A 16,941-nucleotide genomic window follows, 5' to 3' on the forward strand; every position below is an offset into this window, starting at 1 on the left:
ATGTGTGTATGTATGTATGTATGCATGTATGTATTTGTGTATGTATGTATGCATGTGTTTGTATGTGTGTATGTATGTGTGAATGTGTGTGTAAGTATGTATTTGTGTATATGTATGTATGAGTTTGTATTTGTGTGTCTGCACCATTGGTTTACAGTCACCAAATTGTGCAAGCCCCTCTCTGTGACTCAGGTAATATCATAGATTCGTTTTTGAGCCCAAATTTTCACCCCACTCTTTCAGCAATCCACCATATACAGGAGCCATTATCTGCTGCTTCTGTGGCAGTTGGCAATCTGAGCCATGATTGGTTGCTGCTTTGCCACAGGTCATTAATATGAGCTCTGAGCTGTGATTGGTTACTATAGGCAATGGGTATAAGAATCTTATGTGTGAGGTAAGATGAATAGGGAGAAAGAGATAGTGGGAGATTTATCAGAAATGTCTGAGGTAAAACTGTTCCTGTTGCCCATGGAAACCAATCTGAAATCAGCTGTAATTTTATAAACAGCTGTGGTAAAATGATTGGTTGCCATGGCCAACTAGAGCAGTTTTGCTCTCAGACACTTCATACTCTACATCGACAAAGAGACAGTCAGAAACAGAGAGAGTGACTAGACTAAGAGTGTCAGAGACGGTAACAGGAATGAGAGTGTTAGAGACAGTCACTGGAATGACAGTGTCAGAGACAGTCACTGGAATGACAGTGTCAGAGACAGTCACTGGAATGACAGTGTCAGAGAAAGATAGTGACAGAGGCTGTCATTTTTGTTAACCCATTCCATTTTACAATAGTAAGGAGAAGTTATTTACTATCCCAGGCAATGCCAGGAGCTACAGCTAGTTAGAGTATGAAAATTCAAATGTAAGAATGAATATAAACTATGTACAAAATACAATATATGTGCATCACACAACATAATTGTAATAATTGGTTCTCCTAAATAAATCAGGTTATACTGACGGTGACGCCTGTGCAGATATTCAACATGTCCTGTGTGTGATGAAACTTAGCTGACCAGAAAGAATCCATTACTTATGTCATGTGCCGAACCCACAGTGTGACCATTACAACTGTCCATGTCCATGGTCTCTTATCATACTGCACATGTCCCCGATCTCTTATCATACTGCGCATGTCCCCTATCTCTTATCATACTGCGCATGTCCCCTATCTCTTATCATACTGCACATGTCCCTGATCTCTCATCATACTGTACATGTCCCCGATCTCTCATCATACTGCACATGTCCCTGATCTCTCATCATACTGTACATGTCCCTGTTCTCTCATCATACTGTACATATCCCTGATCTCTCATCATACTGCACATGTCCCTGATCTCCCATCATACTGCACATGTCCCTGATCTCCCATCATACTGCACATGTCCCCTATCTCTTATCATATAGCACATGTCCCTGTTCTCTCATCATACTGTACATGTCCCTGATCTCTCATCATACTGTACATGTCCCTGATCTCTCATCATACTGCACATGTCCCTGATCTCTCATCATACAGTACATGTCCCTGATCTCTCATCATACTGTACATGTCCCTGATCTCTCATCATACTGCACATGTCCCTGATCTCCCATCATACTGCACATGTCCCTGATCTCTCATCATACTGCACATGTCCCTGATCTCTCATCATACTGCACATGTCCCTGATCTCTCATCATACTGCACATGTCCCTGATCTCTCATCATACTGCACATGTCCCTGGTCTCTCATCATACTGCACATGTCCCTGATCTCTCATCATACTGTAAATGTCCCCGATCTCTCATCATACTGCACATGTCCCTGGTCTCCCATCATACTGCACATGTTCCCGATCTCTCATCATACTGCACATGTCCCTGGTCTCCCATCATACTGCACATGTCCCTGGTCTCCCATCATACTGCACATGTACACGATCTCTCATCATACTGCACATGTCCCTGGTCTCTCATCATACTGTACATGTCCCTATTCTCTCATCATTCTGTACATGTCCCCGATCTCTCAGCATACTGCACATGTCCCCGATCTCTTATCATACTGCGCATGTCCCCTATCTCTTATCATACTGCACATGTCCCTGATCTCTCATCATACTGTAAATGTCCCCGATCTCTCATCATACTGCACATGTCCCTGGTCTCCCATCATACTGCACATGTCCCCGATCTCTCATCATACTGCACATGTCCCTGGTCTCCCATCATACTGCACATGTCACTGATCTCCCATCATAATGCACATGTCCCTGGTCTCCCATCATACTGCACATGTACACGATCTCTCATCATACTGCACATGTCCCCGATCTCTCATCATACTGCACATGTCCCCGATCTCTCATCATACTGCGCATGTCCCTGGCCTCCCATCATACTGCACATGTCCCTGATCTCTCATCATACTGCACATGTCCCCGATCTCTCATCATACTGCACATGTCCCTGGTCTCTCATCATACTGCACATGTCCCTGATCTCCCATCATACTGCACATCTCCCCGATCTCTCATCATACTGCACATGTCCCTGGTCTCTCATCATACTGCACATGTCCCTGATCTCTCATCATACTGCACATGCCCCTGATCTCTCATCATAATGCACATGTCCCCAATCTCTCATCATACTGTACATGTCCCTGATCTCCCATCATACTGCACATGTCCCCGATCTCTCATCATACTGCACATGTCCCTGATCTCTCATCATACTGCACATGTCCCTGATCTCCCATCATACTGCACATGTCCCTGATCTCCCATCATACTGTAAATGTCCCCGATCTCTCATCATACTGCGCATGTCCCTGGTCTCCCATCATACTGCACATGTCCCCGATCTCTCATCATACTGCACATGTCCCTGGTCTCCCATCATACTGCACATGTCACTGATCTCCCATCATAATGCACATGTCCCTGGTCTCCCATCATACTGCACATGTACACGATCTCTCATCATACTGCACATGTCCCTGGTCTCTCATCATACTGTACATGTCCCTATTCTCTCATCATTCTGTACATGTCCCCGATCTCTCAGCATACTGCACATGTCCCCGATCTCTTATCATACTGCGCATGTCCCCTATCTCTTATCATACTGCGCATGTCCCCTATCTCTTATCATACTGCACATGTCCCTGATCTCTCATCATACTGTAAATGTCCCCGATCTCTCATCATACTGCACATGTCCCTGGTCTCCCATCATACTGCACATGTCCCCGATCTCTCATCATACTGCACATGTCCCTGGTCTCCCATCATACTGCACATGTCACTGATCTCCCATCATAATGCACATGTCCCTGGTCTCCCATCATACTGCACATGTACACGATCTCTCATCATACTGCACATGTCCCCGATCTCTCATCATACTGCACATGTCCCCGATCTCTCATCATACTGCGCATGTCCCTGGCCTCCCATCATACTGCACATGTCCCTAGTCTCTCATCATACTGCACATGTCCCCGATCTCTCATCATACTGCACATGTCCCTGATCTCCCATCATACTGCACATCTCCCCGATCTCTCATCATACTGCACATGTCCCTGGTCTCTCATCATACTGCACATGTCCCTGATCTCTCATCATACTGCACATGCCCCTGATCTCTCATCATAATGCACATGTCCCCAATCTCTCATCATACTGTACATGTCCCTGATCTCCCATCATACTGCACATGTCCCCGATCTCTCATCATACTGCACATGTCCCTGATCTCTCATCATACTGCACATGTCCCTGATCTCCCATCATACTGCACATGTCCCTGATCTCCCATCATACTGCACATGTCCCTGATCTCTCATCATACTGCACATGTCCCTGATCTCTCATCATACTGCACATGTCCCCGATCTCTCATCATACTGTACATGTCCCTGATCTCCCATCATACTGCACATGTCCCTGATCTCTTATCATACTGTACATGTCCCTGGTCTCTCATCACACTGCACATGTCCCTTGTCTCTCATCATACTGTACATGTCCCTGATCTCTCATCATACTGCACATGTCCCTGATCTCTCATCATACTGCACATGTCCCTGGTCTCTCATCATAATGCACATGTCCCTGATCTCTCATCATACTGTACATGTGCCTGATCTCTCATCATACAGCACATGTCCCCGATCTCCCATCATACAGCACATGTCCCTGATCTCTCATCATACAGCACATGTCCCTGATCTATCATCATACTGCACATGTCCCTGATCTCTCATCATACAGCTCATGTCCGTGATCTCTCATCATACTGCACATGTCCCCGATCTCTCATCATACTGCACATGTCCCCGATCTCTCATCATTCTGCGCATGTCCCTGGCCTCCCATGATACTGCGCATGTCCCTAATCTCTTATCATACTGCACATGCCCCTGGTCTCCCATCATACTGCAAATGTCCCCGATCTCTCATCATACTGCACATGTCCCCTATCTCTCATCATACTGCACATGTCCCTGATCTCTCATCATACTGCACATGTCCCTGGTCTCTCATCATACTGCACATGACCCCGATCTCCCATCATACTGCACATGTCCCTGGTCTCTCATCATACTGCACATGTCCCTGGTCTCTCATCATACTGCACATGTCCCCGATCTCCCATCATACTGCACATGTCCCTGGTCTCCCATCATACTGCACATGTCCCTGGTCTCCCATCATACTGCACATGTCCACGATCTCTCATCATACTGCACATGTCCCTGGTCTCTCATCATACTGTACATGTTCCCGATCTCTCATCATACTGCACATGTCCCTGGTCTCTCATCATACTGTACATGTCCCTGATCTCTCATCATACTGTACATGTCCCTGATCTCTCATCATACTGCACATGTCCCTGATCTCCCATCATACTGCACATGTCCCTGATCTCCCATCATACTGCGCATGTCCCTGATCTCTCATCATACAGCACATGTCCCCGATCTCTCATCATACTGCACATGTGCCTGATCTCTCATCATACTGCACATGTCCCTGGTCTCCCATCATACTGCACATGTCCCTGGTCTCTCATCATACTGTACATGTCCCTGGTCTCTCATCATACTGTACATGTCCCCGATCTCTCATCATACTGCACATGTCCCCGATCTCTCATCATACTTCACATGTCCCCGATCTCTCATCATACTGCACATGTCCCTGGTGTCTCATCATACTGTACATGTCCCCGATCTCTCATCATACTGCACATGTCCCCGATCTCTCATCACACTTCACATGTCCCCGATCTCTCATCATACTGCACATGTCCTTGGTCTCCCATCTTACTATTCATGTCCCCGATCTTTCATCATACTGCACATGTCCCTGGTCTCCCATCATACTGCACATGTCCCCGATCTCTCATCATACTTCACATGTCCCCGATCTCCCATCATACTGCACATGCCCCTGGTCTCCCATCATACTGCACATGTCCCCGATCTCTCATCATACTGCACATGTCCCCGATCTCCCATCATACTGCACATGCCCCTGGTCTCCCATCATACTGCACATGTCCTTGGTCTCCCATCTTACTATTCATGTCCCCGATCTTCCATCATACTGCACATGTCCCTGGTCTCCCATCATACTGCACATGTCCCCGATCTCTCATCATACTGCACATGTCCCCGATCTCCCATCATACTGCACATGCCCCTGGTCTCCCATCATACTGCACATGTCCCCGATCTCTCATCATACTGCACATGTCCCCGATCTCTCATCATACTGCACATGTCTCTGGTATCTCATCATACTGCACATGTCCCCGATCTCTCATCATTCTGCGCATGTCCCTGGCCTCCCATCATACTGCGCATGTCCCTGATCTCTTATCATGCTGCACATGTCCCTGGCCTCCCATCATACTGCACATGTCCCTACTCTCTCACCATACTGCACATGTCCCTGATCTCTCATCATACTGCACATGTCCCTGATCTCTCATCATACTGCACATGTCCCTGATCTCTCATCATACAGCACATCTCCCTGGTCTCCCATCATACTGCACATGTCCCTGATCTCTCATCATACTGCAAATGTCCCTGATCTCTCATCATACTGCACATGTCCCTGGTCTCCGATCATACTGCACATTTCCCTGATCTCTCATCATACTGCACATGTCCCCGGTCTCTCATCATACTGCACATGTCCCTGATCTCTCATCATACTGCACATGTCCCTGATCTCTCATCATACTGCGCATGTCCCTGGTCTCTCATCATACTGCACATGTCCCTGATCTCTCATCATACTGTACATGTGCCTGATCTCTCATCATACTGCACTTGTCCCTGATCTCTCATCATACTGCACATGTCCCTGATCTCTCATCATACTGCACATGTCCCTGGTCTCTCATCATACTGCACATGACCCCGATCTCCCATCATACTGCACATGTCCCTGGTCTATCATCATACTGCACATGTCCCTGATCTCTCATCATACTGCGCATGTCCCTGGCCTCCCATCATACTGCACATGTCCCTAGTCTCTCATCATACTGCACATGTCCCCGATCTCTCATCATACTGCACATGTCCCTGATCTCTCATCATACTGCACATGTCCCCGATCTCTAATCATACTGTACATGTCCCTGATCTCCCATCATACTGCACATGTCCCTGATCTCTTATCATACTGTACATGTCCCTGGTCTCTCATCACACTGCACATGTCCCTTGTCTCTCATCATACTGTACAAGTCCCTGATCTCTCATCATACTGCACATGTCCCTGATCTCTCATCATACTGCACATGTCCCTGGTCTCTCATCATAATGCACATGTCCCTGATCTCTCATCATACTGTACATGTGCCTGATCTCTCATCATACAGCACATGTCCCCGATCTCCCATCATACAGCACATGTCCCTGATCTCTCATCATACAGCACATGTCCCTGATCTATCATCATACTGCACATGTCCCTGATCTCTCATCATACAGCTCATGTCCCTGATCTCTCCTCATACTGCACATGTCCCTGATCTCCCATCATACTGCACATGTCCCTGATCTCTCCTCATACTGCACATGACCCTGATCTCCCATCATACTGCACATGTCCCTGATCTCTCATCATACTGCACATGTCCCTGATCTCTCATCATACTGCACATGTCCCTGATCTCTCATCATACTGTACATGTCCCTGATCTCTCATCATACTGCACATGTCCCTGATCTCTCATCATACTGCACATGTCCCTGATCTCTCATCATACTGCGCATGTCCCTGATCTCTCATCATACTGTACATGTCCCTGATCTCTCATCATACTGCACATGTCCCTGATCTCTCATCATACTGCACATGTCCCTGATCTCTCATCATACTGTACATGTCCCTGATCTCTCATCATACTGCACATGTCCCTGATCTCTCATCATACTGTACATGTCCCTGATTTCTCATCATACTGTACATGTCCCTGGTCTCCCATCATACTGCACATGTCCCTGATCTCCCATCATACTGCACATGTCCCTGATCTCTCATCATACAGCACATTACCCTGATCTCCCATCATACTGCCCATGTCCCTGATCTCTCCTCATACTGCACATGTCCCTGATCTCCCCTCATACTGCACATGTCCCTGATCTCTCCTCATACTGCACATGACCCTGATCTCCCATCATACTGCACATGTCCCTGATCTCTCATCATACTGTGCATGTCCCTGATCTCCCATCATACTGCACATGTCCCTGGTCTCTCATCATACTGCACATGTCCCTGATCTCTCATCATTCTGCACATGTCCCTGATCTCTCATCATACTGCACATGTCCCTGATCTCTCATCATACAGCACATGTCCCTGATCTCTCATCATACTGCACATGTCCCTGATCTCTCATCATACAGCACATGTCCCTGATCTCTCATCATACTGCACATGTCCCTGATCTCCCATCATACAGCACATGTCCCTGATCTCTCATCATACAGCACATGTCCCTGATCTCTCATCATACTGCACATGTCCCTGATCTCTCATCATACAGCACATGTCCCTGATCTCTCATCATACTGCGCATGTCCCTGGTCTCTCATCATACTGCAACCGTCCCTGGTCTCTCATCATACTGCACATGTCCCTGATCTCTCATCATACTGCACATGTCCCTGATCTCCCATCATACTGCACATGTCCCTGGTCTCTCATCATACTGTACATGTCCCTGATCTCCCATCATACTGCACATGTCCCTGGTCTCTCATCATACTGCACATGTCCCTGGTCTCTCATCATACTGCACATGTCCCTGGTCTCTCATCATACTGCACATGTCCCTGGTCTCTCATCATACTGCACATGTCCCTGATCTCTCCTCATTCTGCACATGTCCCTGATCTCCCATCATACTGCACATGTCCCTGATCTCTCATCATACTGCACATGTCCCTGATCTCTCATCATACTGCGCATGTCCCTGGTCTCTCATCATACTGCACATGTCCCTGATCTCTCATCATACTGTACATGTGCCTGATTTCTCATCATACTGCACTTGTCCCTGATCTCTCATCATACTGTACATGTGCCTGATCTCTCATCATACTGCACTTGTCCCTGGTCTCTCATCATACTGCACATGTCCCTGGTCTCTCATCATACTGCACATGACCCCGATCTCCCATCATACTGCACATGTCCCTGGTCTATCATCATACTGCACATGTCCCTGATCTCTCATCATACTGCACATGTCCCTGATCTCTCATCATACTGCACATGTCCCTGATCTCTCATCATACAGCACATGTCCCCGATCTCCCATCATACAGCACATGTCCCTGATCTCTCATCATACAGCACATGTCCCTGATCTCTCATCATACTGCACATGTCCCTGATCTCTCATCATACAGCTCATGTCCCTGATCTCTCATCATACTGCACATGTCCCCGATCTCTCATCATACTGCACATGTCCCCGATCTCTCATCATTCTGTGCATGTCCCTGGCCTCCCATCATACTGCGCATGTCCCTGATCTCTTATCATACTGCACATGCCCCTGGTCTCCCATCATACTGCAAATGTCCCCGATCTCTCATCATACTGCACATGTCCCCGATCTCTCATCATACTGCACATGTCCCCGATCTCTCATCATACTGCGCATGTCCCTGGCCTCCCATCATACTGCACATGTCCCTAGTCTCTCATCATACTGCACATGTCCCCGATCTCTCATCATACTGCACATGTCCCTGATCTCTCATCATACTGCACATGTCCCCGATCTCTCATCATACTGTACATGTCCCTGATCTCCCATCATACTGCACATGTCCCTGATCTCTTATCATACTGTACATGTCCCTGGTCTCTCATCACACTGCACATGTCCCTTGTCTCTCATCATACTGTACATGTCCCTGATCTCTCATCATACTGCACATGTCCCTGATCTCTCATCATACTGCACATGTCCCTGGTCTCTCATCATAATGAACATGTCCCTGATCTCTCATCATACTGTACATGTGCCTGATCTCTCATCATACAGCACATGTCCCCGATCTCCCATCATACAGCACATGTCCCTGATCTCTCATCATACAGCACATGTCCCTGATCTATCATCATACTGCACATGTCCCTGATTTCTCATCATAATGAACATGTCCCTGATCTCTCATCATACTGTACATGTGCCTGATCTCTCATCATACAGCACATGTCCCCGATCTCCCATCATACAGCACATGTCCCTGATCTCTCATCATACAGCACATGTCCCTGATCTATCATCATACAGCTCATGTCCCTGATCTCTCATCATACTGCACATGTCCCCGATCTCTCATCATACTGCACATGTCCCCGATCTCTCATCATTCTGCGCATGTCCCTGGCCTCCCATGATACTGCGCATGTCCCTGATCTCTTATCATACTGCACATGCCCCTGGTCTCCCATCATACTGCAAATGTCCCCCGATCTCTCATCATACTGCACATGTCCCCTATCTCTCATCATACTGCACATGTCCCTGATCTCTCATCATACTGCACATGTCCCTGGTCTCTCATCATACTGCACATGACCCCGATCTCCCATCATACTGCACATGTCCCTGGTCTCTCATCATACTGCACATGTCCCTGATCTCCCTTCATGCAGCACATGTCCCTGATCTCTCATCATACAGCACATGTCCCTGATCTCTCATCATACTGTACATGTCCCTGGTCTCTCATCATACTGCACATGTCCCTGGTCTCTCATCATACTGCACATGTCCCTGATCTCTCATCATACTGCACATGTCCCTGATCTCTCATCATACAGCCCATGTCCCTGATCTCTCATCATACTGCACATGTCCCTGATCTCTCATCATACAGCACATGTCCCTGATCTCCCATCATACTGCACATGTCCCTGGTCTCTCATCATACTGTACATGTCCCTGGTCTCTCATCATACAGCACATGTCCCTGATCTCTCATCATACTGCACATGTCCCCGATCTCCCATCATACTGCACATGTCCCTGATCTCTCATCATACTGCACATGTCCATGATATTCCATCATACTGGACAAGTCCCTGTTCTCCCATCATACTGCGCATGTCCCTGGTCTCTCATCATACTGCGCATGTCCCTGGTCTCTCATCACACTGCACATGTCCCTGATCTCTCCTCATACTGTACATGTCCTTGGTCTCCCATCATACTGTACATGTCCCTGGTCTCTCATCATACTGCACATGTCCCTGATCTCTCCTCATACTGCACATGTCCCTGATCTCCCATCATACTGCACATGTCCCTGATCTCTCCTCATACTGCACATGACCCTGATCTCCCATCATACTGCACATGTCCCTGATCTCTCATCATACAGCACATGTCCCTGATATCTCATCATACTGCACATGTCCCCGATCTCTCATCATACTGCACATGTCCCTGATCTCTCATCATACTGCACATGTCCATGATATTCCATCATACTGGACAAGTCCCTGGTCTCCCATCATAATGCAACCGTCCCTGGTCTCTCATCATACTGCAACCGTCCCTGGTCTCTCATCATACTGTACATGTCTTTGATCTCCCATCATACTGTACATGTCCCTGGTCTCTCATCATACTGTACATGTCCCTGGTCTCTCATCATACTGCACATGTCCCTGGTCTCCCATCATACTGTACATGTCCCTGGTCTCCCATCATACTGCACATGTCCCTGGTCTCTCATCATACTGCAACCGTCCCTGGTCTCTCATCATACTGTACATGTCCCTGGTCTCTCATCATACTGCACATGTCCCTGATCTCTCCTCATACTGCACATTTCCCTGATCTCCCATCATACTGCACATGTCCCTGATCTCTCCTCATACTGCACATGACCCTGATCTCCCATCATACTGCACATGTCCCCAATCTCTCATCATACTGCACATGTCCCTGATCTCTCATCATACTGCACATGTCCATGATATTCCATCATACTGGACAAGTCCCTGGTCTCCCATCATACTGCGCATGTCCCTGGTCTCTCATCATACTGCAACCGTCCCTGGTCTCTCATCATACTGTACATGTCCCTGGTCTCTCATCATACTGCACATGTCCCTGATCTCTCCTCATACTGCACATGTCCCTGATCTCCCATCATACTGCACATGTCCCTGATCTCTCCTCATACTGCACATGTCCCTTATCTCCCATCATATTGCACATGTCCCTGATCTCCCATCATACTGCACATGTCCCTGGTCTCTCATCATACTGCCCATGTCCCTGATCTCTCCTCATACTGCCCATGTCCCTGATCTCCCATCATACTGCACATGTCCCTGATCTCCCATCATACTGCACATGTCCCTGATCTCTCCTCATACTGCACATGACCCTGATCTCCCATCATACTGCACATGTCCCTGATCTCTCATCATACTGTGCATGTCCCTGATCTCCCATCATACTGCACATGTCCCTGGTCTCTCATCATACTGCACATGTCCCTGATCTCTCATCATACTGCACATGTCCCTGATCTCTCATCATACTGCACATGTCCCTGATCTCTCATCATACAGCACATGTCCCTGATCTCTCATCATACTGCACATGTCCCTGATCTCTCATCATACAGCACATGTCCCTGATCTCTCATCATACTGCACATGTCCCTGATCTCCCATCATACAGCACATGTCCCTGATCTCTCATCATACAGCACATGTCCCTGATCTCTCATCAAACTGCACATGTCCCTGATCTCTCATCATACTGCACATGTCCCTGGTCTCTCATCATACTGCACATGTCCCTGATCTCTCATCATACTGCACATGTCCCCGATCTCCCATCATACTGCACAAGTCCCTGATCTCTCATCATACTGCACATGTCCATGATATTCCATCATACTGGACAAGTCCCTGGTCTCCCATCATACTGCGCATGTCCCTGGTCTCTCATCATACTGCAACCGTCCCTGGTCTCTCATCATACTGTACATGTCCCTGGTCTCTCATCATACTGCACATGTCCCTGATCTCTCCTCATACTGCACATGTCCCTGATCTCCCATCATACTGCACATGTCCCTGGTCTCTCATCATACTGTACATGTCCCTGATCTCCCATCATACTGCACATGTCCCTGATCTCTCATCATACTGCACATGTCCCTGGTCTCTCATCATACTGCACATGTCCCTGGTCTCTCATCATATTGCACATGTCCCTGATCTCTCCTCATACTGCACATGACCCTTATCTCCCATCATACTGCACATGTCCCTGGTCTCTCATCATACTGCACATGTCCCTGATCTCTCCTCATACTGCACATGACCCTGATCTCCCATCATACTGCACATGTCCCTGGTCTCTCATCATATTGCACATGTCCCTGATCTCTCCTCATACTGCACATGACCCTGATCTCCCATCATACTGTACATGTCCCTGATCTCTCCTCATACTGCACATGTCCCTGATCTCCCATCATACTGCACATGTCCCTGATCTCTCATCACACTGCACATGTCCCTGGTCTCTCATCATACTGTACATGTCCCTGATCTCCCATCATACTGCACATGTCCCTGATCTCTCCTCATACTGCACATGACCCTGATCTCCCATCATACTGTACATGTCCCTGCTCTCCCATCATACTGCGCATGTCCCTGGTCTCCCATCATACTGCACATGTCCCTGATCTCCCATCATACTGCATATGTCCCTGATCTCTCCTCATACTGCACATGTCCCCGGTCTCCCATCATAATGCACATGTCCCTGGTCTCTCACCATACTGCACATGTCCCTGATCTCTCATCATACTGCACATGTCCCTGATCTCCCATCATACTGCACATGTCCCTGGTCTCTCATCATACTGTACATGTCCCTGATCTCCCATCATACTGCACATGTCCCTGGTCTCTCATCATACTGCACATATCCCTGGTCTCTCATCATACTGCACATGTCCCTGGTCTCTCATCATACTGCACATGTCCCTGATCTCTCATCATACTGCACATGTCCCTGGTCTCTCATCATACTGCACATGTCCCTGGTCTCCCATCATGCTGCACATGTCCCTGATCTCTCATCATACTGCACATGTCCCTGGTCTCTCATCATACTGTACATGTCCCTGATCTCTCATCATACTGCACATGTCCCTGATCTCTCATCATACTGCACATGTCCCTGATCTCCCATCATACTGTACATGTCCCTGATCTCTCATCATACTGCACATGTCCCTGGTCTCTCATCATACTGCACATGTCCCTGGTCTCTCATCATACTGCACATGTCCCTGATCTCTCATCATACTGCACATGTACCTGGTCTCCCATCATACTGCACATGTCCCTGATCTCTCATCATACTGCACATGCCCCTGGTCTCTCATCATACTGCACATGTCCCTGATCTCTCCTCATACTGCACATGTCCCTGGTCTCTCATCACACTGTACATGTCCCTGATCTCCCATCATACTGTACATGTCCCTGATCTCCCATCATACTGCACATGCTGCTCAGTAAAACATGTGGTGCTTGTTACCCACACAAGCTCCGCCCACAGCCTCTGCATTTCGCTCCACAATGTGACACAAGATTATTCACTTATCTCCAATTGAACATTCCCTCCAGCACCAAGAAAGTCCTTCCACTTATTTGAAAACATGATGTGAGCAATAAATGAGCAGTAAGAATAGTAATAAATACTTTATAATGACAGCGATGTACATTACCAGTCACTCACATTGCGGTAGATCGGGGGTGCAGAGGTCCGTGTTGCAGCATCCTAATCCCAGCGTCATCTTGTTACCTGAATACGTCAGACTTCCCACCTTATTACACTTCTCTGATGGAGAGCAGCCTCTGATGACATCATAGGAGACAGCGCCACCTGTGGTAAGGAAAGGAAATACAATTATTGTAGATTCTATGTAGCGAGTTTACAGATCAGTGTGAAAGTTACCATACAGGGTATGTTCCACAAGAGACCATCACATACCCCAACCCCATTATCGTGATGTCATTGTAGACAAACTAGGACATTCTTTTCCAGGCTGGGATATTATAGAAGTGGATCTGCTTATCTCCCATCCCATTGGTATAAAGCTGTGATGTCATAGGGACATGTGACCTGTGTGCTGGGGTATGTGGGTAACTATGGCAGCACATGAGTTTCCAGCATGGAGCCAAGTCCTTTACGACATTTATAGGTTAAAAACACCTTTTATTATATTTTAAATAAAAAATATATAAGAACTGATGCGTTTCAAATCTGGAACGATTCTTAATCAAAATGAGACTACGATTAAGAATCAATCCAGATTTTCCATAGCGTCCCCCATGTTGGCCCCAACTGGAGGATGACCCTTGACCTCTGTAGGGACAGGAAGCAGAGAGGTTAAATACCCCACATCGGCATCTGTACTCCAGTGGCTTCCTGTCCCTACACAGATCAGGGAGTAGAGGGAAGTTCTCTCCTCATCCCCAGTAGTTGGGACGGTGAGGGGGGATCGTGAGAGGCGCAGGGACTTGTCCCCTTACTCCAAGCAGTCTCGGCCTTGATCGGACTCCAGTCCTTTCCTCTGCCACAAAGGAGACTGTATTCCTCCGGCTCTGCCCGCAGCTCCGTGAAGCTAAGGACACCCGGAGCGCGTCCATCGCGGAGGTCATGTGGGCCGGCTGCCGTCCGACTCTGGTGATGACGTCCGCCGGAAATGACGGAGCCGGATGTGACGTCACGATGGCACGACCCGGAAGCAGGAGCGTGGAGCGGTAAGATTCAAAAAGCGAGGTAGGCACGTTGATCTGAGGTCTAATGATCGTATGTCAGTCCTGACCCAGGTGCTTCCGAGATCAGACTCTACTCTAGGCATTTCCCAGCCGTCAAGTTCGGTCATATGCTGTATGTTTGGTTCAATTGTACCATATACGATGTGGTCTATATCCATGTGTATGTTTTCTTTAGAAACTTGTGCAGTGCATCCCTTGTTCAAGCTATTTCAAGGTACTCTTTCACTTATACACTGCATTGTATTGATGTCAGAAACTATCATGCATTTCTGTTAATGTTTAGGCTTGCTGATATCAGTAGTTTCACGATTGGGAATATGGAGACACATGGCATGGAGGCCTTGGGCCTGGACCTCATATCCTTGAACCCTGTAAGTGGGGTCATTTAGGGATAGGTTGGTGGGTCACCCACATATCCCCATATTATCACATGAGGTGTCCGATTAAGGACTAACTACTCCTCCTTCTCCTTGGTAGGATCCCAGGGAAAAGGAGAAGGATAAAGGAGAGCTAAGGATCAGTCGAGCACAAAAAAGGCCACATCAAAGAAATGCAATATGTGTCTAAAAAAACTCCCTACGGATTACAAAAAAACAGTTTGCAAAAATTGTGTGGATAATTTACTCAGAGAGGAAAGAACCTCGTAGATGCGTAACTTTATCAGAGACGAAGTTAAAACTTCAGTTACAACATCCATAGCGGCATTAATCCCTCAAGAACCTCCACATAAAAGACAAAGGATTATAGAATCCATGTCAGATTCAGCATCAGGCTCAGAAGGAACTGGAACCAAGGAATCTGTAGATATGAATTCAGGCCCGTCAAATTCAGCAAGTAAGATGGAATCTAGATATCTACTGGCAACCGAAGATCTGGAACCACTTGTGAGAGCTATAAGGGTTACCCTCAAAATAGAAGAAGTAGAAGAGACCAAGACTATTCAAGATGAGCTATTCGGACTTCTTAAAGTCAAAAAGAGACGTGTGTTTCCAATCAACAACACCCTCAAGGAATTAATACTGGAAGAATGGAGAGAACCAGAAAACAGGATCTCCATATCTAAAGAATTTAAAAACCGTCTTTCTTTTGACGAATCTGAGACTAAAATTTGGAATTCTACGCCCAAAGTAGACATCCAGGTCACAAAAATGACCAAAAAAACGGACCTACCATCCCTTGGATCGGAAAGAGGACAGCCTTCTAAAAAAGACATGGGAGTGTGCCATGTTAAATTTAAAATCCAATATCGCCATGACATCCATGGCTCGTACCCTCTTTCACTGGATAACCGAATTGGAAAACCATGTCAGAGACGGCACTCCGAGAGAGATGCTGTTAAGTACCTTCCCCACATTGAGAGCGGCTACAGCTTTCATCGCAGATGCCTCAGCAGAAGGAGTAAGAATAAGCGCCAAAGAAGGTGCACTATCTAATTCAGTCAGGAGATCACTTTGGCTTCGCCAATGGACTGGAGATTTCAGGTCAAAGTCAAAACTATGTGGTATTCCATTCAAAGGGGAATATCTTTTCGGTTCTGAATTGGACACGCTTCTAGAAAAA

General features: G+C 47.2%; 1 protein-coding gene across 1 annotated transcript in view; it reads right to left on the bottom strand.

Moving 5' to 3' along the window:
* LOC140065502 (phospholipase A2 inhibitor NAI-like) overlaps positions 1–16,941 on the bottom strand; it is a 39,776-nt gene that overhangs the window by 5,022 nt on the left and 17,813 nt on the right. The window contains exon 3 of the mRNA XM_072113100.1: positions 14,336–14,482. Coding sequence (XP_071969201.1) covers positions 14,336–14,482 — 147 coding nt within the window. The remainder of the gene's footprint in view (positions 1–14,335; positions 14,483–16,941) is intronic.

This window comes from Engystomops pustulosus, chromosome 6 (assembly GCF_040894005.1).
Source record: "Engystomops pustulosus chromosome 6, aEngPut4.maternal, whole genome shotgun sequence".
Classification (NCBI taxonomy): Eukaryota; Metazoa; Chordata; class Amphibia; order Anura; family Leptodactylidae; genus Engystomops; species Engystomops pustulosus.